The following is a 22960-nucleotide window of genomic DNA, read 5'->3' on the forward strand; positions in this document are numbered from 1 at the left end:
CCAATTTTTAACTTTAAAATTTGCACTTTTTTCTTCAAACAGATGCAGTTCAAAATCGAACCCAACAACAAGTAAACTGGGCACATCTTGGATCCAGACTTCCAGTGTTCACAGATGCAGAAAAACTTTTGTTGAAAGGATCGGCGGATTTCTTTTCTCTGCAGCAATATACGACTCGATATATCATTCCTTTCAGTACCTATCCTGACTGGTTCGTTAGTTATTTGACAGATACATATGCTAAACAGATGTGTGACCCAAGGTGGCCCAGAGCACCAAGTAGGTTGAAACTCAAATCAACTTTTGTTAATTTTAATTTTATAACCTTCAAACAAAAATTTTTTTGGTAAGTCAAACCCCAATTAGCAGTTTAAGTATCGAGCAATTATAATTAATTTTAACAGAACACTTTTGGGCCTTTAAAGTGATTTTGGCATTCTGACAGCAAGGTGTGGTGGTTAGAATATATAACTTAACTATACGAGGTCGTAAGTTCAATCCCCACTGATCTCATGCTGTAGCGTTCTTGAGTAAGGCGGTATAAACAATATAAACTCCTGCTGAGCCAGCACTTAATCAGCAGCATAATTATCGGGCAATTATAATCTATAATATTCCAAACTCAACTTGAGACTGGGTCAGGGTAAATAATGTTACTCTATGTTTAGGTTTTGAAGTCGACCTTCCCACATTAAGGATAGACTAATAAGTCAAACACTCATTTACTTATCTCAAACTTATTTTAGCATCAACTTGGTTACGTTCAGTTCCCTGGGGCCTTCGTCGAATGTTGAACTTCGTCAAACATGAGTATGGCAACCCCATCGTGTGGATAACTGAGAATGGATTTGAGGATAACCCGGTCAAGGACGACTTTAACAGAATCTTTTATCTGAAGTCTCATCTTAATGAGGTCCTAAAAGGTAAGAGAAAAACTTTGTTTTAATAAATTAAAACTTTAAAAATAAAAAGATAAAATAAGAATGCAACAAAATGCTATCATTGGGAATTAAACCCAGAATCCTAGGTTTTACCTAAGAATGCTACAACATGCCAACAGTAGGATTTAAACCCAGGACCTTAGGTCTTACTCAGGGATGCTATAACATGGCAGCAGTGGAAATCAAACCCAGGACCTCTGTTCTTACTTAAGGTTTTGAAAAAAAAAATATGCTAATTCTTTACTTTAACCTTGGTGCTTATTCTGACTACACCAAATACCAAAATTTATTTTTTCCACTCAGCAATCAAGTTAGATGGAGTAGATGTGAGGGGGTATTGTCAGTGGAGTTTGCTCGATAATTTTGAGTGGGCTCACGGGTACAAACCCAAGTTTGGGTCGTACTATGTTGATTTTGATGATGAAAACAGGACAAGATATAAGAAGAGATCAAGTGATTGGTAAATTAATTTTTTTTTAACAAAAGTAATAGAAAGATATATATATAATAAAAATTACATTATTGCGACGAAAAAAATGACAAAATAAATTTCATGATTTAAAACTTACTATAAGGATAAATGTCTTCATAAGATGTTAAGTAGAATTGTTTTAAGCCTAGTAACATGTTTTTATCAGCTATCATTTATAGGTTTCAATTTTCTTTTGTAAAACTTAACTTCATATCATGATTTAAATGTATAAAATGTTTGGTTTTATGTTTAAAAGATAAAAGTAAAATATTGTATAGGGATTGTATGACCTTTCTATGACTTGACTTTGCATGTAATGTTGGTTTTAATGAGTCATCTTATAAAGTCAGCATAATTCTGATCAGACATTAAAAATTGAACTTTAAAAGCTTGTTTGTTGAACGGGCATGAACTTTACGCTAAAACTAAATTTGTTTTTAAAAGTGTCGGCAAACGTTGTCCCACCTTTTTTAATATTTACTTCTCTTTAAATTAACCTTAAAATAAACATTTTGAGATGCATGATGTTACAGTTTTATTCTTTTTATAGCTTTTCCGGGTTTGAACAAGTGTTACTCTTTGTTTTAACTTTTGTTTATAGTTTTATGGCAGTAGTTACTATTTATAAAAATATTTGCTATATCTAAGGTAATAATTACGCTGTAAAAAAATTAGTTTGCAAATAAGGACAATTTAAATCCATTTACCCTCCATTTTTTAAAATTTTTCTTTATGTGAAAAGGCCGGCTTCACGACTTAAACATAGAGTAACATCTATCACCTCGACTCAGACTCGAGTTTCCTTTTGTAGTTTGGGATAATATTAATTATGATTGCCCGATAATTAAGCTGCTGATTAAGTGCTGGCTTAGCAGGAGTTTATATTGTTTATAGTGTTTTAAATAAGGGCGTTACAGCATGAAAGCAGTAAGGATCGAACCCACAACCTCATGTAACAAACTTTTATGTTAATTTTAATATATTAGCTTCTCCAAGTTTAATGTTGACCTATATTATATTTATGCTTATAGAGTTGATCTTTATATTACTTTAACCTTACAGGTATCGTGACCTGATTGTAGAGAACAAATTTACTGAACCCACAGAAGAGGATTTGCATCAAGGAAGTTTTCCACAAGATTTTGGATGGGGAGTTTCAACTGGAGCTTATCAGGTAGTTTGTTAATATAGTAGAGTTAACCTACAATGGGTTCAATAACTATTTCATCTTTGTTTTAGATTATTGTTGGGTTTGTTTATTCATTTATAATTTATTGTCGATTTATATTATTGTTATCTTGTTAGTAATACATTTTTAAATATCTCAATTTATATATATCGGAGCAGTAGACCGAATATATGTATGTATGTAAGTTCAATTAATGGACTTTATAAATAAAACTGCTATTTTATATTACAACAATTAAAATACCAACCGTAGGGCTGGTTATCAAATAGTTATGAATTTAAAAATTATTCACTTAGTTTTAAAATTTTTATTACTTTTTTTATTTATATTCAATTTTTTTTTAAATTTAATAATTTATTCTTAGATTGAGGGAGGATGGGACCAAGATGGTAAAGGTCGAAGTGTATGGGATCAATTCACTTTCATTTCATCCCCTGATCAAGATAACGGGAAGGTTGCTTGCAATAGTTACAATATGTTGGAGGAAGATATCAAAATGTTGAAGGAATTGAGGGTGGGTTCACTTTATTGCACAAATCATAAAATGTTTAAAATGCAAACTAAGATAATTATGTTTACTAACTAAATTAGGCAATTTATGTGCTGTATCATTTCTTGTAAAATTTTTGTGTTATCCTTGATGTAAGAGGGTCAACTTCATGACCTAAACATAAAGTATCATTTGTTACCCGGACCTAGTATCAAGTTAACTTTGGCAGTTTGGAATATATTTAATTCTGCAGAAGTTTATGCTGTTTTTAGCACTTTACTCAAGGATGCTACAGCATAAAAGCATAAACCTAAGCCTTCATGTAGCAAAGTTATAATTTTTACAAAGTTCAACCACCCATCTAATAATATTGTTATTAATATGCAGGTGAATCACTACAGTTTCTCAATCTCTTGGTCCAGAGTTCTACCAACAGGACACATAGACAACGTTAACGTGGACGGTGTGAATTACTATAACCGGTTGATTGACAGCTTGCTTGAAAACGACATCACCCCAGTGGCCACTCTTTATTACTGGGACACACCACAAGTGGGTGCTAGAGTGCATGTCTAGATTTAAAATGTGTATTATATTGCCGAAAAAAATATATTAAAAAATAGTTGTCGACTAAAGTACAGAATGTAAAATTTTATAAAATTTTTTAGCATCTGCAAGATGATTATAGAAGTTGGGAAAATGATCAAATGATCAAAGATTTTGCTGAATATGCAAGATTCTGTTTCACACAGTGAGTTTTAGTTGGATTCTAATACTAAAAAAATTTTGTGCTTTGGATTTAAACTAAATTGATTTGTTATTCTGTTTCACACAGTGAGTTACCCCGATTTTATGCTCAAATTTTATTTTTTAAATTTTGATTTTTATGCAGTACAATTAGACTCAATTGATTTGTTATTTAGGTTTGGAGATCGAGTGAAGTTTTGGATAACGATGAAAGGACCACAAACAAATGCGATCAAAAGTTATGAGTTAGGGGACTTCCCTCCTAATGTTAAGGTAATGTTAAATTTAAATAGAAGTTGCCATTTATATTTAAAACTTTAGTTCACCACCCTACAATAGGGTAAATTTGTTTCCTGACTTAAACTTCGTTTGTCAAAATTTTTTTGTATGCTAAAAGCAATTAAAATAAATAAAACTACTGTTTGTGGTGTGCGAGTAAATTATTGCGGGCAAATATTAGTTGAGAGTTGTGACCATATTATGACAATTAAAATGCATCTTGTCTGATGGTTAATGAACAAGTAGCTATTTTAATCATTATAACGTTAAATCAATTTTAATTTTTTTCTACAGAGTAATGGAACACTAGTTTATGAAGTTGCTCATAGAATGATATTAGCTCATGCTGAAGCTTATCACATTTATGATAAAGAATTTAGGTTTACTCAGAGAGGAAAGGTAGGTTGGTTTTTACAAACAATAAATTAGATTAATTTATATATTATATGTTTAAGTTATGTTTTGATGCATTTTCTTCCTATCTTAATTGTGGAAAAGTGTGCTGTTGTGACGTGTTTAAGCTATTTGAAAACTCTTAGGCTTCATTACCATGATCTGTACACCACATTACCAAACTTCTGACATTATTTTATTGTTTAATTTTTTCTAGGTTTCAATATCATTGGATACTAAGTGGGGGGAACCTTTTGATAGAAATGTTCAAACTGATGTGAATGCTGCCAACAGATACATGGCTGTAAGTTGTTTGGGTTTAAAGTTTTAAAATTGAAGTTTTCTATTTTTTAAAGATCTCAATTTAGAGATATGGAAAGGTCAACTTGACATCCTAAACATAGAATAACATTAGTTACCTTGATCCAGTCTCGAGTTAACTTTAGCAGTTTAGAGTATTATAAATTATAATTACTCGATATTTAAGTTGTTAATGGTTTTATGCAAGAGATGGGCACTGTATATAGTGCCTTACTTAAAGGGGCCACAGCATAAAAGCAGTGTAGATTAAATCCAGGACCTTATAAGCTCTTTAAGTCTAACATATTGTTACCAAATTTGCCTGTTTTAAAAAACTTTCTATTTCGCCTTTTGTGGATTGTTTTCTGTTTTTTTGCATTTAATTTTTCGTTATCTTTTTTAACAGTGGACAGTTGGTTGGTTTCTAAGCCCTATTCTAAAAGGGGATTACCCTGATATAATGACCAGAAATATTAAGGAGAAAAGTTTAAATGAAGGAAGGTTAACTTCAAGGTTACCTGAGTTCACTTCAGAACAAAAAAACAAAATCAGAGGTAAAAGTGTAAGAAAAATTAATTTGTAATAGTGGCGTGGTGTAGTGGTAAGAACACTTGTCTTCACTGCATGATGTTCTGGGTTTGAATCCCCACTGCTCTAATGCTGTAGTGCCCTTGAGTAAAGCGCTATAAACAATATAAACTCCTGCTGAGCCAGCACTTAATCAGCAGCTTAATTATTGGGCAATTATAATCTATAATATCCCTAACTGCTACAGTGGTCTTAAGACTGGGTCAGGGTAAATGATGTTACTCTACGTTTAGGTCGTGCAGTTGACTTTTCAACATCAAGAATAAATAAAAAATAAAGTATATGGAGTAAAATGTATAAAGAAGCTGTTACTTTATTAATTTGAAGTTTAATATTAATTATTTTGTCCACCAGGCTCGATTGACTTTGTTGCAGTAAACCACTTTATAACCTGGTATGTAAGTCAGTCTGATATCTATGGCAACTCAACAGCGCCTTTTGTGGGTGAAAAATGCCGGGAAGACGAGAACCCAACGAACCTTGACGAATGGTACGGAAAGTGGTCACGTGATCAAACCTCATCTAGGGGAAGCATGCAAAGTTCAACCACTAGGGCAACAGAAGAGGTGAATTTTTATTTTTTATTAGCAAAAATTTTTGGGGTATTTAAGAACAAGTTTAAGAAAGGTTGTGTGTGATTTTAGTGCAATAATAAGCTATGTACTTACAGTACAACTTACAGAGCAAATGTTACATTTATAAGTTACTATTATTATCTAAGTATTATTGTCTATTAACTAAACTAGCAATAATTTATTACCCTTTTTAATGGATCATTGTGTGTTATGCGCAAGTATAAACTACTAATTAATGGTACTGCTTAAATACAGTTGAAGTTAAACCATTTTTAAAATGAATAATCTTTTTAATTTATTGAAGGCAACATCACCGAGTTACGCTGGTGATTCTGACACCCACCTGATGCATGATTGGACGTGGAGGGAAACTGGAAACCAATACAAGAAGTTTGTTCCTTGGGGGATAAGAAGAATGTTGGGTTATGTTAAAGGTAGTACCTTTTTAGATACCGTTTATAGCGCCTTACCCAAGGGCGCTTCAGCATAAGATTATTGGGAATTGAACCCAGGACCCCATGTAGTGTAAAAAGTGTTCTGACCATTACACTACACTGCTAGGACTGTTTATACTTATTAAGGATGTTAGGTTATCAAGTTATTGTTATTTAATTTTTTGTAGTTTAACAAGATTCACTTTATTGTGTATTTACTTTATGATATAACATGTAAGCTATTTTTTTTTACTTTAAAACCCTACCTTTTTTAAAAGGAAATCTTATGTCAAAGTTATAAATCTACTTATTTGGAATAATATCTTTTGTTTAAACTGTTAATTTATGTTTTTAGACACATATGGAGACTTACCAATTCTGGTAACCAATAATGGATTAAGTGAACCCACTATAACAAGTGTAATTGCTGATTGTACTATTCCAATCAACCCTGAAACAAGGTACTTACATTTTATTTTGTAACTTCATAATAAGGTTATTAGGCTTCACTACATGAGAACCTGGGTTTGATCTTCACTGCTTTCATGCTAAATGACTTTGAGTAACATGCTGTAAACCGTATAAACTCCTGCAAAGCCAGCACTTAATCGGCAGCATAATTATCGGGCAATTATAATCTATAATATTCTAAACTGCTAAAGGCAACTTGAGACTGGGTCGGAGTAACTGATGTTACTCTATCTTTAAGTCGCGCTGTCAACACGTTAAGGATAATTAAAATATAAAAATGGTATAACCTAAACAATTTTTTTATTAACAACTATTTATCAATCTTCAAAATTTAATTTCTGTTTATACCAATTTTAGATATCGCGACATTGGTTTAAATGACACAGAGAGGATAGATTTTATCAGATTTTCCACAAATGAAGTTTTAAAGGCGATTAATATCGACCATGTTAATGTGTTTGGATATTTTGCTACAAGTCTCATGGACTCTTTTGAATGGAATGCTGGTAAATTTCACTTTTCAAGTTTAACATATTATTTTATACATAGTAAAGTTTTAGCTTTATGCATCATCCATTTAAATACAATCTATCATTCATGGTTTATGGGTAAATTTTTACATGCTATATTAAGACTAATTTAACAGTTTAATTGGCAAATGATTAAAAATATGTATGTAGGGCAGGCAATTAAGTTGTAGATACAAACATTTTAAACCGGCAGCATGGTGTAGTGGTAAGAACACTTGCTACACCACAATGAGGTTGTGGGTTCAATCCCCACTGTCATGTTGTAGCGCCCTATAGTAAGACACTATAGATGTTATAAACTCCTGCTGAGCCAGCACTTAATCAGCAGCTTAATTATCGGGCAATTATAATCTGTAATATCCCAAACTGCTACAGGCAACTCGAGACTGGGTCGGGGTAACAAATGTTACTCTATGTTTATGTCAAGCATTCAACCCTCCCACATCGAGGATCACGATATATATATATATACAAAGAAACTTAAATTTTTACTTTTAATTGTACATTTTTATTAAAGAAAAAAATTTATTTTAAATATTGGTTTATACGATTAAGTGTTTCTTATTAATAGCTTAACTTTTCTTAATACATTACAGGTTATGATGAAAGATACGGGTTATACAAGGTCAACTTTGATGACTTGACCCGCACAGCTAAGAGGTCAGCTTGGTATTACGCTGATCTTATCAGAGAAAATGGATTTTTGGGGCCAAAAAGTCAATGTCCATTTAATGAAGATAGAGACAGGGTTTACTTTGAAGACTTTCCTGAAGGTTTGAATATAAATTAACAAGTAATTTTGAGACAATACTAAATCAGCAGCATAATTACTGGGCAATTATAATCTATAATATACCAAACTGCCACAGACAACTCAAGACTAGGTTGGGGTAACTGATGTTACTCTATGTTTAGTTTGTGAAGTTGACTTTTCGACATTAAGGGTAAATAAATATATTAAAATCAGGTCAACTTTACAAAAATTTACATTTTTTTGACAATATGTTTTAATAAACACTTTGGTTTTTAAATAACACAAATAATACTGCTTTATTCAATATGCACTAACTTAGATTACTTAACTTAAAAATACCCAGCACAAAGTATTAAAACTTTCCTTAAATTTAGATTTTGCATGGTCCAGTGCCACATCAGCTTACCAGATAGAAGGAGCTTGGAATGTGAGTGACAAAGGGTTAAGTATATGGGATGTTTTTGCTCACGAAGGTGGGAATATCCATAATAATGATACTGGTGATGTAGCTTGTGATTCTTACAATAACTATAAGGTAGGTGTGGTTTTAGTTTGACTTTTGTTAAGTGTTGTTAAGTGTTGTTATAATTATATTTTTTTATCCTCAATGTGGGAAGGTCAACTTTACAACCTAAACATAGAGTAACATTTGTTACTCTGACCCATTCTCAAGTTTACTTCGCCAGTTTGACATTTTATCAATTTTAATTGCCTGATAATTATGCTGCTTGATTTGTTTTTAGTCTCAGCAAAAATTTGTACCATTTGTAGCATCTTTTATTTGTTTTTTCAATTGATTGTTATATCTTTTAATGTTGTTATATAATCTTAATAAAGCTTTATAAATTCCTTTTAAAGGTTGATGTCCAACTGTTGAAGAACCTCACAGTTGGTTACTACAGATTCTCAATATCTTGGCCTCGTGTGATTCCAACAGGTTTGATAGCTAATGGTACAAGTGCTGATGGACTTCTGTATTACAGTAACTTAATTGATGAATTAGTGGCAAATGGAATCCAACCAATGGTTACTTTATATCATTGGGATTTACCTCAGGTTTGTTTAAAAAGATTTCTAAATTTCTTAAATTATTTTTTTAGTAAATTAAAGTTAATATTGTACTTAAAGTTTTACCCAATATGATAAATATAAGCCTTTTTTATATCTTTATCTTTGATGTGGGAAGTTCAACCTTATGACTTAAACATGGAGTAACATCAGTTACCCTGACAGAGTCTTGAGTTAACTTTGGCAGTTTGGGATATTATAGATTATAAATGCATGATAATTATTCTGCTGATTAAGTGCTGGCTCAGCAGGAGTTAATACCATATATAGCGCCTTATTCAAGGGCGCTACAGCATGAGAACAGTGGAGATTGAACTCAAGACTTTATGCAGTGAAGAAAAGTGTTTTGACCACCAGACCATGCTGCTGGTTTTAACTTATTTGTTTTTATTGTAGTATTTAGAAGAGAAATATGGAGGTTGGTTAGACCAAACTGGAATATTGGTTCAAGCATTTGAAGATTATGCCGATCTTTGTTTTCAAACTTACGGAGATCGAGTGAAGTTTTGGATTACTTTTAATGAACCCTTTATTGTAGCCCAACTTGGTAAGGACTACATTTTAATCCAACTTATTTAATTGTTATTGGTTATGGTATTCAGTTCTTACTGGTTTACTTTTAACACAACAAGTTAATAGCCTACCCTTACTTTCGGCATTTACATTAGCAACCCTTAACTATCAGTTGCTCATAATAATTCACCTGTGCACCACAAACGGAAGTTTTATCTATTTTGTAGGCTTGGAAATTGGACATACATATTTATATATACATATTGTCCACTAAGCTCTCATCTAAATAGATTGTTTAACTTTATTATTACTCTTTCCAGGTTATGGTGTTGCTGCATTTGCACCAGGGATCTACAGCCCAGGCACAGGAGTCTACCACGCTGCTCACACCATAATTAAATCTCATGCTCGTGCTTACCACAGATACAACGACACATACAGAGAGGCACAAGAAGGACAGATTGGAATAACTTTGAACTCTAACTGGGTGGATGCAAGAGATAGGATGGATCCTGATGATATTGGAGCAGCTGTAAGATTATTTAAATGATTTTATAGACTACAATAGAAAGATATAAATGGTATAAGATGTCGTTTGTTGTGAATATTAATTATATCTTATCAATACATAAATAATGATTATTATTCACTTTTAAAAATAGGCATAACTTAACTTTTTAAAATTTTATATTCTAGTAGTTTTAATTTTCTTCTAATAAAGAATAAGTTTAGTTAATTTTAAGTACAATAAAACTACTTTAAATATTAAAAAAACGAGCAATTTGCTTGTAAACAATGATTACATCTTTTTAATTTTTAAACTTATGTTTATAAACTCCAGGAAAGAATGTTGGCTTTCGGAACTGGTTGGTTTGCAAACCCAATATTTTTGGACGGAGATTATCCCGAAGTTTTGAAGTGGAACGTAAGATGTTGTTTAAAAATATTTAAACTGTATTGACTATTAATATTTATGGCATGTTTTAAAATCATAAAATTAATTCTGTCATTTTCCCTATTACATTAATGTAATGATAATGTATTTTTTGTATTATTTTCATTAATGCGCGATAAAAAACAATAAAAAAGGGGTAAAATAAGTTGAATTTTATTCTTAACTTTAAGATTGTTTTATAGTAGTTACCTTAGCTTTAACTTATTGAAGTAAAGGTTATTATTATTTAAGTTTCTTTGTGCATTAATAAAAGTATTAAAAGGTGTACAACACATAATTCATTAATGCGCAAGAAAAAAAAATGACAAAATCAATTTCATGATTTAAAACATGCCATAAGTATTAATGTTTACATAAAGATTTTAAGTATATTATGACATAGTTACCACCAAATCCAGCATAAAATATAGTTGTTAGCTTATCAAGATCTAACTATAAAACTTAAACTTTTCAAAGGTTGGAAACCATAGTGAATGGTTTAATGTTTCAAACGATCGACTTCCGGTGTTTACTGAGGAAGAAAAGCGACTGAACAAGGATACTAGTGATTTCTTTGGTTTAAATCATTATACATCAAACCTGGCTTTTCCTTGTTATTATTACAAAAATGACGATCAACCTGAACCAACTTATGACTCAGACCAAGTAATTAATTTTTTTTCGATTTACAATCAAGCTAATTTTAAAATGGTTTTTAGGTTTTTATGTAAAATGGCATATAATAATTTTAAGATTGGCTATCATATTTTAACAACACTAAATTTTATTGTATTGGTGGCATTGCTTAGTGGTAAGAGCACTTGAATTCACTAGATTAGGTCCAAGGTTTGATCTCCGCTTTCATGCTATAGTGTCCCAGAAAAACACGAAATAAATAACTTCTGCTAGGCTATAATCCAATCAACAAATTGATTTTTTGATCAATTATGTTTAATAATTTATAAACTGTTAAAGGCAACTTAAGACTGGATCAGGGTAACTGATGTTACTCTATGTTTTATCTATGAAGTCGACCCACACATCAAGGATATATATAAACAAAAACTAAACTTTTTTGTAGGAAAGTTGTGGAGATGGTTGTAGTGAATGGCCAGGATCAGCCTCAAGTTGGTTATATCAAGTTCCATGGGGTCTAAGGAAGCTTCTAATATGGATTAAACGAAACTACAAAGACCCGATGATTTATATCACCGAGAATGGAATATCAGGCAATGGATCACTTGGATTGGATGATCAGTTTAGAGAGGATTATTATAGGAATTATATTGGGGAAGTCTTAAAAGGTAAAATAGGTTTAAGTTTATGTACAAATAAAATATTGGTGGGGAATTTGTGTAAGGGTTATGTTAGCTTTATTTCTGGTAAAGAAAGAGTTTTGGTGTACTTGTTGGGGTATATGTAATAGTCTTACTTATGTTAAATGTAAAATGGGTTAATTGACAGCTTGCTTATATTTATTTTTTCAATACTTATGAGTGCAATATTTTAAAATATGTAAAGATATCTGGCAACCTTATGAATAAACCTAATAATTGAATTAATGAACGCATATATATTTGCCCTGAAGGCATTTATTAAATATTATGCAGCCACATTATTAACATTTGCATTTTGCAAAATGAACAATAATGCTGACTAACAAGACTATATTTATTATTGTGTTTCTCTACATTTTCTCTGCAGTGTTGTATTCTATATCTAGGTATTTAAATACAGGTAATTTAAATAGAGTTTAAGTTTTAAGTTGTAGATGTTTAAATTAACAGGAATTATTGTTTTTATTTTCAGCAATCAAGATAGACGATGTTAATGTCAAGGGTTATACAGCTTGGTCATTGATGGACAACTTTGAGTGGGCTGAAGGATATAGTGAACGGTTTGGGATGCATTATGTTGATTTTGAGAGTCCGGATAAAACTAGAACACAAAAACAATCGGCAAAGTTCTATGCAAACTTGGTCGGACAGAATAAATTTGCTCGGCCATCTAGTGAACCTTGGAGTTACTTTACAGCAAGAAATGAAAGGTTTTTATTTATTTAATAAATTTTTATCTAACAAAAAGGCAACTTAATTAAATAGATGCAGTTGTGAAAATCAAATGTAAATCTATTTCAATGAAGTTTAGTGGACAATATTTAAATAAATGTAATTCTTTAAGTCCAATTTATAGGACTACAAAATAAATAAAACTGCTGCTTGTGATGCACAGGTAAATTATTGCAAGCAAATATAAGTTAAAAGTTGCGACAACATTACAACAATTAAAATCTTTACCATAAAGCAGGCTATCAAATTGTGTAATATAAAAGCTAAGTAAATCATGTTATTTAATGTCATAAATTGCTTCGGTTTTTTTCCATCAACTGTTCAAGTTTGTTGCTTGTGCTATACTTCTATGGGTTTAAATTAAAAATATTTTTATGCAGAGATGGAACAGATCAGGATGATTTTATTCTTGGCAACTTTCCTTCAACTTTTAAATGGGGAGGAATGTCGAGTGCTTATCAGACTGAAGGGGCTTGGACTAAAGATGGAAGAGGTTTGCACAACAACTGTTCAAAAATTGGGATACCCAAATTTCTAATAAGTTACATATAAGATGTTATAAATGGAAAAAACTGTAATATTTTTTACATAAAAGCACCTAAAATTTTATCATTTAAAATATACTATTACAATTTTAACAACTTTTGATTTATTATTTAAAATTTTCAAAACTTTATAAAATTTAATATTTTTAGCTCCTAGTATATGGGATACCTTCAGTCAAGTTCCTGATAACATCCCAGTCTCAGATGCAATGGAAGCTGAACATGTGAAGGACAGTATATTGGATGATAGCTCAAGTTTATGGACTGGAAACATGGCTTGTGATTCCTACTACAAGGCTAAATATGATGCTCAGGTAAAATGTGTTTGTTTTTGATGCAAAGGTAATTTAACAAAATGTTCTGTGGATTTGGTCTTACATCTATATATAATAAAGCTTAGTACACATTATTTATATGTATGTCCAATTTATAAGCCTACAAAATGAATAAAACTGCTGTTTGTGGTGTGCAGGTAAATTATCAGAAGCAACATTAGTGGAGAGTTGTAACAATATTACAACTAAAATGGTGGCTGTGTGGCGGGCTATTAACTGGTTTTATTAATTGTTTGGTATATTTTAAAAGCTGATTACTTTATTAGACTAGTTTAACTGAGAACCTAAACAAAATAACTAAACTAAACTTGTCTAAAATTTATATTTTTATTATTTATCCAGCTTATAAAGGGGATTGGAGCGGATTATCATCAATTCTCAATCTCCTGGTCCAGAATGTTTCCAACTGGAAGTGGAATTGAACCCAATAGCAAAGCAGTTGAGCATTACAACCAACTTATTGATGAACTTATTGAGAGGAATATTAATCCAGTTGTTACTTTGTTCCACTTTGATTTACCTCAAGTTTATCAGGATAATGGAGGTAAATTTATGTTTTAGCCATATTTATTTTTCTTTGTGTGGAATGTAAAAACATTTGAGGCCTGTGCCACTGTTTTTTTTTATTTATTTATCTTTAATGTAGGAAGGTTGACTTTTTGGTCTAAACATGAAGTAACATTTGTTACTCCGGCCCAGTCTCGAGTTATCTTTGGTAGTTTGGGATATTATAGATTATAATTGCCCGATAATTACGCTGCTGATTAAGTGCTGGCTCAGCTAGAGGTTATACCGTTTATAGCGCTTTATCGAAGAGTGCTACAGCTTGAGAGCAGTGGGGATCAAACCTATTAAAATATTCAAATAAATACCATGTAACATAAACATATGCCTAAATATTTACAATATACTTTCAGGTTGGGAAAACTCAGAGTCTGTGACTTGGTTCAACAATTATGCTGATACTTGTTTTAAAACATTTGGAGATAGAGTTAAAAATTGGATCACAATATACGACCCTTACTCTGTAGCTTGGCTAGGTTATGGGAATGGAATGCAAGCTCCAGGTTAGTATTGTTTTTTAACTTTATCCTTGATTTTGGAAGGTCGAATGCGCAAAACATAGGGTAATTGATGCTACTTTATGTTTAGGTTGCACATAGAGTAATATTTGTTACCCCGACTTTATTTTTTTTATTTTCTATTTATTTTTATAGGTGTAAATGATGCCCAAGATACTCTACCTTACATTGTTGGAAAGAATTTATTGTTAGCTCATGCAACAGCTTTTAATACTTATAAGAACAACTACAAGGCTACTCAAATGGGAAAAGTAAGTGAAATTTGGTTTGGTTTATTATTCTTTTGTTTTTATATAACTTTATTATTATTATATTTATGATTGTTTTAAATGTAAATAAATTCTTAAGTGATTTTTAAAATTTAAGTCAATTAAATAAGTTACAATACACTCTGTTTAAAAATATAAACCTGCTAACTCAATAATGAAATTTAATGGTTTTCTAAATTTATAACTCACAGAATTTTTCTTACAGGTCTCTATTGCCTTAAGTACAGACTGGTATGAGCCAATAAATGAAGACCAAGCCAACATTGATGCAGCTGTGAGGGCGAATGACTTCAGATTGGGTTGGTTTGCTCATCCTATATATGTTGATGGTGATTACCCCGCTAATATGAAGACCCAAGTGGGGTTGAAAAGCACTGGGGAGACCAGGTTGCCAGAGTTGACTGAAGATGAAAGGAATTTAATTAAAGGTGAGATCTTAAACTTGATTTAAGGTAAGATCTTTGGCAGTATGGTGTAGTGGTCAGAACACTTGCTACAGTACATGAGGTTAAGGGTTTGATCCCCACTAATTCCATGCTGTAGCGCTCTTGAGTAAGGCGCACTTGTGTAAGGCGCCCTTGAGAAACGGTATGAACTCCTGCTAAGCCAGCACTTAACCAGCAGCATAATTGTCGGACAATTATAATCTATAATATCCCAAACTGCTACAGGCAACTCAAGACTAGGGGTAACCAATGTTACTCTGAGTCGAGAATAAAAGTGTCTAAAATACGATTAAAAGTAAGATGCAAGGTAAAAAAAGGAGTCAAGTTTAAATAATTTATATCATTTTTAAGAATAGTGATTTTACCCAATCAATAAAGTTGTTAATTTATTTTTAATTTAATTACAGGTTCATCTGATTACTTCACCATAATACCTGGGACAGCTCAACTTGTTGAATTCACCGACAAATCTGGATCTCCACCAAGTTATTGGAATGACCAGGTTTAAATGTGTTTTAAAATATCAAATATAAGTAAAAGTAGTCCCCCTAACATTTCTACACAGAAGATATCTTTAATTGTTGTATATTGCTCTCTTTTTGTTAGTATATTAGCTTTTAGATATGGGTTAGGCAGAAGTAAGTACAGTAGGCCCCTACAATAAAAGATTTTATAACATCGGAGTGATAAGGATCAAACCTTGAACCTTTAATTCCAAAGTTTTTCATGCTTTTAAACTACTAACCAATCTGCTTGTTGTTTTTTGTAATTTTATTACATCTTCAACCTTGATATAGGAAGGTAAAATGCGCGACTTAAACATAAAGTAACATTTGTTACCCTGACCCAGTATTGAGTTGACTTTTGTAGTCTGGGACATTATTGATTATAATTCTTGATAATTAAGTTGCTGATTAAGTGCTGGCTCAGTCGGAGGTTATACTGTTAATAGCACCTTAAATAAGGGCACTACAGTATTATGGTAGTAGGGCAACGAATCCGATATAAAATAAATTTAACTTTTCAGGATATCACATTATCTCGAAATTCAAGCTGGCCAACTACTGGTGTGGATCCTTCAATATCCCCTGTGTCATGGTCAGTTAGAAGAATTCTTTATCTTGTAAACTCTAACTACATAATACCTGCATCTACACAACACTCCATCAGCAACCAAATAGTTGTAAGTGGGCCAGTGTTTGCTACTGATGATGTCACAGAAGTGATTGATGACCAACAGAGAGTGGAGTTTTATAAATCTCATGTCAATGAAATATTAAAAGGTATGGTCTAAACTTTTTGTTAAAATTTAACAATATTGGTTTAATTAATAGAAATTTTCTTCATTTTTTAAAGAAAACATTAAGCTTTTCTTTTTAAAAAATCTATTACTTTTTTAAACCTTTTTTGCTGCATTTAATACATTTATAACTTTTATAATTTTAGCCCAAGTTCGTGATTTAGTCCAAGTTGGTGGCTTTTTTGCTCAGGTGATGGACTCGTTTGAGTGGAATTATGGATATACAAGGAGGCAGGGACTTTACCACGTTGACTTTAACAGCAGGGACAGGTAGAAAGTTTACTTCCTAAAACTTTTAAAAGTTTAAATTGTTTATAATTGATTTTTTTAGTTTATATTTAAGTTTTGAATTCAATAAAAAAAACTAAATCAAACTTTTATTTTTATATCTTTTACATCTATTTCCTTAGTTGGTTGATGATACATGTATGTCCAATTAATGGGCCTAAAAAATAAATAAAAATTCTGTTTGTGGTGTGCAGGTAAATTATTCTTAGCCAATATTTTTTTAAAGTTGTGACCATATTACAACAAATAAAATGCCAAATGTAGGTTTAACTGTTGACTGTCTTATACTAATAAAAAAACACAAACATTATACTTACATATTGCAGACCAAGACGAGCCAAATCATCCGCAACCTACCTAAGCACATTGATCACAAACAACGGATTTGCTGAGTCAGCAAATTCAAGTACCCCAGTTCTTGATTCACCAGATCCTGTAGGTAGTGCTAGAGAGTTTACAATGTTGCCTGCCTCTGAGATTCCATCTGTGGCCAGCACTTCAATTTATGCGGTTTGTTTTTTTACAACAATTGTGGTAATTTAAAGATATAAATAATAGCACCATGGCGAAGTGGCTTGAACACTTGGCTTTAATACATAAGGTCCTGCGTTTGATGTTTACTAATCTCATGCTGTAGTTCCCTCGAATAATGCGCTAGATCTTGGTATTTTATTAGGTTGTGAAGTTGATCTTTCAACATTAAAAATGTTTTACTTTTTGATATTGTTAGTTAAATAAAGTAAATTCTGTACCTAGAAACTGTATATTATTTAGCTTAATCCTTTTTTGTGTCTGAAACATTGAAGTAATAACAAAATCTTAATTTACAGGAATTTAGCCAGCAATATCGAATAGAACGTGACGAGTTTCATTACGGGACTTTCCCTGAAGATTTTAAATGGAGCGTATCTACTTCAGCATATCAGGTTTGTACAACTTTTGTGTATAGGAGATTCTGTAAAAACCAAAAAAAAATTTAACCTCAATGTAATTGGTATTGCTTTTATATGTAGGTTTTATCATTATTTTTTTGTGTGTTTATGTTTCTGAATTGTCTTATATGTGTGTTTTTGTGTGCCTAAAATATATTATTTCATTTTTTTAAAGAACTGAATAAGAACTTTTTTTATTATCCAACTTTAGATTGAAGGTGGATGGAATGCTGATGGTAAAGGACCAAGTATATGGGACACATTTTCACAAACTCCTGGTAATATTGCTAATGATGACACTGGAGATGTTGCTTGTGATAGTTACCATAAGGTAATAAAACTTTAAATATTTGTGGCATTTATTTTTTGTTAGTTGGTCTGTTTTTTATATTCAAAATTTTTGGTTGGATTTTTGAAAGTTTTGTCACTTTGTATTCTTATGTATAATTCATTAGTAAATTGCATTTGCCAGCATATCATCAATCTATATATAAGAGAGCCTAGTTGATGATATATATTTATAAATATGTATGTTCAATTTATAGACCTACAAAATAAATAAAACTGTTATTTGTGGTAAACTATTGTGGGCATATATTAGTTAAGAGTTGCTACTTTATTACAACTAACAAATTGCCGCTTATATGCTGAGAACTTAAAATCATAATTTAACTTTTTTATACCCAGGTTGTAGAGGATGTGAACTTGGTGAAAATGTTAGGAGTTCACCAATACAGATTCTCACTATCTTGGTCTCGTATATTTCCTGATGGAACGAAGAATAGTTTAAACATGCCGGGTGTTGATTATTATAACTCTCTTATTGATGGACTTATCAAGGCTGGAGTGGAACCTGTTGTTACTTTATATCACTGGGATTTACCTCAGGTTAGTTGGAGTGGTGATATGAATATTTACTGGCAGTGGTTTATTGAATAAAAGATTTGGCTTCACTTTATGGGTACTGGGTTTGATCCTAACTGCTTCTAGGCTGTAGTGCCCTTAAGTAAAGGGCTATAAATGGTATGAACTCCTGCTAAGTTGATACTTGCTTAAAAATCGAACATCTATAATCTATAATATTCCAAACTGTCAAAGTCAACTTGAGACTGGGTTGGGGTAACAAATGTTGCTCTATGTTTGGGTCGTGAAGTTAACTTTTCCAAATTTAGAATAAAGTTACACAAAAATATTAATATTGTAAGGAATAAGTGTTTATACAGTGTAACTTATATTTATCTAATTTTGTTAAAATCTGTGATATTTTGGATTAATAGAGTTGGTAATATAAGTGCTCACTACTTATAATGTTGTTTCAGGCCTTAGAAGATAATGAAGGTTTATTGAATGATGAAGTGATCGGACACTTTGTAGATTACGCTGATTTCTGTTTCAAAACTTTCGGAGACAGAGTCAGATTTTGGATTACTTTTAATGAACCTTTTGTCATAACTTGGTTGGGGTAAGTTTGCAAACATTTGTTTTTTATGTTTTTTAATTTTTAAAATAGTCAACTTTATAACCTTAACATAGAACAACATTTGTTATTTTTCAGCATTTATGATATTATAGATTATAATTGCCCAATAATTAAATTACTTACTCAGTGTTGAATTAGCAGGAATTTATATCACCTTACATGTGATTTAATTGCATTAAACCTATGCAGAAATATTTATTAAATATTTTCTAAAAGTATTTTAATGTTAACTAAGTTTTAAACAACTTATTTATACAGATATGGAATTGGTGTTTTTGCACCAGGTATAAATGACCAACAAGCAACTGCACCTTACATATCAGCTCACAATATTATAAGAGCCCATGCTAAAGCTTATAGAAGGTAACTTATTCTATATCTGTGTGTTTGGTTTAAATTAAACTATAACAACCCTTGGTTTAATTGTCCTAAACACTTAAACAGGATTAGTGTTTTGTGACGAAATTTTGGTTTTAATTTAATTTATTTATTATTAAAGTTTAAATCATGACTTTTTTTTAGATAAAAAACAGTTTTGTTTTAAAAAAATAAAATTTTTGTCATCTTAAATATTCTGGATAAGTTGTACTTTGTTTTGCTACATAACTAATTAACGTTAAAGTTGATAAACAAAATTTTAGCCACTTTTTTTGTATTCCTAATAGGTTTTACATTCTAACGTTAACGTTGTTACAGATATGAACAATATTACAAACCAACACAGAATGGCCAAGTTGGAATGACCCTGAGTTCAGAATGGGCGGAGCCTAAGGATCCTAACAGCCAATCAGATATTGAAGCAGCTGATCGATTTTTACAGGTGTTTACTTTTTCTTCATTAATGTATTTAAAAGAAAAAATTTTCCTTTTTTTATAAACTTTATGTTTATGTTTATCATATTTGATATTACTAAACAGTTATCGATGTAGAGAGGTTGAATGCACCTCCTAAACATAGAGTAACAACAGTTACTCTGACCTAGTCTCGAGTTGACTTCGGCAGTTTAGGAAATTATAGATTATATTTTCCTGGTAATTATTCTGCTGATTAAGTGCTGGCTCAGCAGGAGTTCGTACCGTTTATAGCGCCTTACTTGAGGAAGCTACAGCATAAGAGTAAAAAGAGTCAAACCTAGGACCTCATGTAGTAAAGCCTATAGTTCTTTTTACCATTCTGTGCTGCCTTTTCAATAAATCAATAAATTAGATTGTTTGTTGATTATTTTTAGTCTATCCTGGGTTGGTATGCTCACCCAATCTTTAAGAACGGAGATTATCCTGAAGTTGTCAAAAAACAAGTTAGAGACAAAAGTCTGGCAGAAGGTGACCTTTAACTTGCTGTTGAAAAATGATATTTTTAATAATTAATTAATATTTTTAATACTTGTAATGTAATTGTTATTAAGTATAACACAAACATTAATGTGACTTAAAATAATAAATTGTTTTCAATGAAAATATTTTAATTTTTATCTAGGTTTGACTGAATCTCGATTACCAGTCTTCACAGAGGCTGAAAAAGTTGAAATAGCTGGCTCATTTGACTTTTTTGCACTCAATGGATACACAAGCAGGATTGTAACTCATCAGGAAAAAACTGGTTCACCGTCGTGGGAAAATGATCGCGACACACATGAGGTACAACTTCTGTTTTTAATTTTTTAATTTTATGCAAAAAATATGTTTTTTTGCCAATTTTTTTACCCCAAAATTTTTTTTTAAGGAACCAATTCCAGGTGCCACCCAAGCGGTTCCCGAATGGCTCCAGGTGGTACCATGGGGCATGCGAAGGTTGATCAACTGGGTGAACAGGGAGTACGGGTCACCCCCTATTTACATCACTGAGAATGGGGTTGGAACTGAAGGGAAAACTGTGGATGATCAGAGTAGAGTGATGTTCTACAAAGCTTACATTAATGAAGTTATGAAAGGTAAAGTGTTTACATATTTACTTTTATATTTAATTGCTCTTTTTCTTGTTTTTATTTATCTTTAATGTGGAAAGACTGACTTTACGGCCTTTACACATTGTAACATTTGTAATCTCGACCCAGTCTTGAGTTGACCTTGGCAGTTCAAAATAGTATTGATAATAATTGCCCATTAATTAATTTATAGATGTTGAGATTTTACAAACTTTTTCCACAGTTTGTTACAATTTAAGAAAATTTTTATAATTTAGTCTTTAGTTTTAAAATGTATTGCTTTTAAATAAACCATTACTGACCTTTTTACTGCCTATATTTAGTCTTAATTTAAACCTTTTGACAAAATAATTATAAGGCTACAACATGTCAGACGTTATTCAAAAAAAAATTAATTTAAACCCCCTTTTTTAGCCCAAAACTTAGATGGAGTAAACGTTAAAGGGTATACTGCATGGTCGTTAATGGACAACTTTGAGTGGGCTTCAGGTTATGGTCCAAGGTTTGGTTTGTTTGAAGTCGATTTTGACGATGATTCGAGACCAAGGACACCAAAACGATCTTCCATCTTCTATAAGTAAGCCCCTGGAGTGGATGTTTTAATATTAAATATAAAAATATTGCTAAACCAAAAAAAAAACTTGATTTTTTTAATATTTATTTATTCTTGATGTGAGAAGGTCAACTTCACAATTTAAACATAAAGTAAACATCAGTTACCCCGATCCAGTCTCGAGTTGCCTGTGGCAGTTTGGGATATTATAGATTATAATTGCTCGATAATTAAACTGCTGATTAAGTGTTGGCTCAGCAAGAGTTTATATTGTTTATAACGCCTTACTTAAGGGCGCTACAGCCCTTGATCCCAGAATCTCATCTAAAGTAGCCAAATGTTTTAAAATTTTTAAGTTTGTTTTTTGTAGCTATTATTTTTTTTATAATTTAATAACCTAAGCACTTTTAAAAAACATGAATTTATTGTTTCTAAATTGCAAACATTTTAAAAGTTAAAATTAAACTGCTTTTTTAGTCAACTGATCAGAGATAATGGTTTCCCAGCATTGGAGAGAGATAAAAGAATAGTAGGGGAATTCCCTGAGAATTTTATTTGGGCAGTGGCCACTTCAAGTTATCAGGTTTGTTGTTTTCAATATTCCAATATGTTTGATTTTTAACAGTCTTAATGATAGTATTTAAGTCTATATAGTTTTATGCACTTGACAAAAAATATTAACTCATTGGTTTGTATAAATATAGTACTTTAAGTTTTAGAAATTTTTTTTTAACTTATATTTAAATTTTTAATATTTAAACTTTAAGATTGAAGGGGCATGGAATGAAGATGGAAAGGGGGAAAGTATATGGGATACAACATCCCACACTGGAAACCTTGTTAAGGTATTTCAACTCAAACTGTTACTCAAAGTTAGAAAGATTTAACAAGAATACTAAGTACTTTGGTTTGTACTAGGTATAGTAACGAGGTTTATTATTTAGAACAATGACACTGGTGATGTTGCTTGCGATAGTTACCATAAATGGAAACGAGATTTGGAGATGATTCAAAATCTTGGGGTGACTTCTTACAGGTAAAAACAACGATTGGGCAAA

General features: G+C 31.4%; 1 protein-coding gene across 1 annotated transcript in view; it reads left to right on the forward strand.

The window, feature by feature from the left end:
* Positions 1–22960, forward strand: part of LOC145750989 (lactase/phlorizin hydrolase-like) — a 32351-nt gene that overhangs the window by 3789 nt on the left and 5602 nt on the right. The window contains exons 6-52 of the mRNA XM_082567057.1: positions 43–279; positions 747–923; positions 1245–1401; positions 2476–2587; positions 2967–3116; positions 3480–3644; positions 3761–3843; positions 4016–4112; positions 4413–4517; positions 4729–4815; positions 5218–5365; positions 5754–5965; positions 6279–6408; positions 6764–6869; positions 7237–7385; positions 8006–8182; positions 8538–8698; positions 9022–9219; positions 9628–9778; positions 10065–10276; positions 10586–10669; positions 11156–11344; positions 11760–11982; positions 12488–12725; positions 13128–13240; positions 13443–13606; positions 13970–14171; positions 14545–14694; positions 14845–14960; positions 15184–15406; positions 15832–15926; positions 16452–16707; positions 16871–16994; positions 17339–17522; positions 17843–17938; positions 18156–18275; positions 18632–18832; positions 19264–19406; positions 19683–19787; positions 20121–20244; positions 20654–20747; positions 20902–21062; positions 21148–21355; positions 21764–21926; positions 22380–22485; positions 22670–22747; positions 22847–22938. Of these exons, the coding sequence (XP_082423183.1) occupies positions 43–279; positions 747–923; positions 1245–1401; positions 2476–2587; positions 2967–3116; positions 3480–3644; positions 3761–3843; positions 4016–4112; positions 4413–4517; positions 4729–4815; positions 5218–5365; positions 5754–5965; positions 6279–6408; positions 6764–6869; positions 7237–7385; positions 8006–8182; positions 8538–8698; positions 9022–9219; positions 9628–9778; positions 10065–10276; positions 10586–10669; positions 11156–11344; positions 11760–11982; positions 12488–12725; positions 13128–13240; positions 13443–13606; positions 13970–14171; positions 14545–14694; positions 14845–14960; positions 15184–15406; positions 15832–15926; positions 16452–16707; positions 16871–16994; positions 17339–17522; positions 17843–17938; positions 18156–18275; positions 18632–18832; positions 19264–19406; positions 19683–19787; positions 20121–20244; positions 20654–20747; positions 20902–21062; positions 21148–21355; positions 21764–21926; positions 22380–22485; positions 22670–22747; positions 22847–22938 (7066 nt within the window). The remainder of the gene's footprint in view (positions 1–42; positions 280–746; positions 924–1244; positions 1402–2475; positions 2588–2966; positions 3117–3479; positions 3645–3760; positions 3844–4015; positions 4113–4412; positions 4518–4728; positions 4816–5217; positions 5366–5753; positions 5966–6278; positions 6409–6763; positions 6870–7236; positions 7386–8005; positions 8183–8537; positions 8699–9021; positions 9220–9627; positions 9779–10064; positions 10277–10585; positions 10670–11155; positions 11345–11759; positions 11983–12487; positions 12726–13127; positions 13241–13442; positions 13607–13969; positions 14172–14544; positions 14695–14844; positions 14961–15183; positions 15407–15831; positions 15927–16451; positions 16708–16870; positions 16995–17338; positions 17523–17842; positions 17939–18155; positions 18276–18631; positions 18833–19263; positions 19407–19682; positions 19788–20120; positions 20245–20653; positions 20748–20901; positions 21063–21147; positions 21356–21763; positions 21927–22379; positions 22486–22669; positions 22748–22846; positions 22939–22960) is intronic.

This window comes from Corella eumyota, chromosome 4 (assembly GCF_963082875.1).
Source record: "Corella eumyota chromosome 4, kaCorEumy4.1, whole genome shotgun sequence".
In the NCBI taxonomy this organism is placed as follows: domain Eukaryota; kingdom Metazoa; phylum Chordata; class Ascidiacea; order Phlebobranchia; family Corellidae; genus Corella; species Corella eumyota.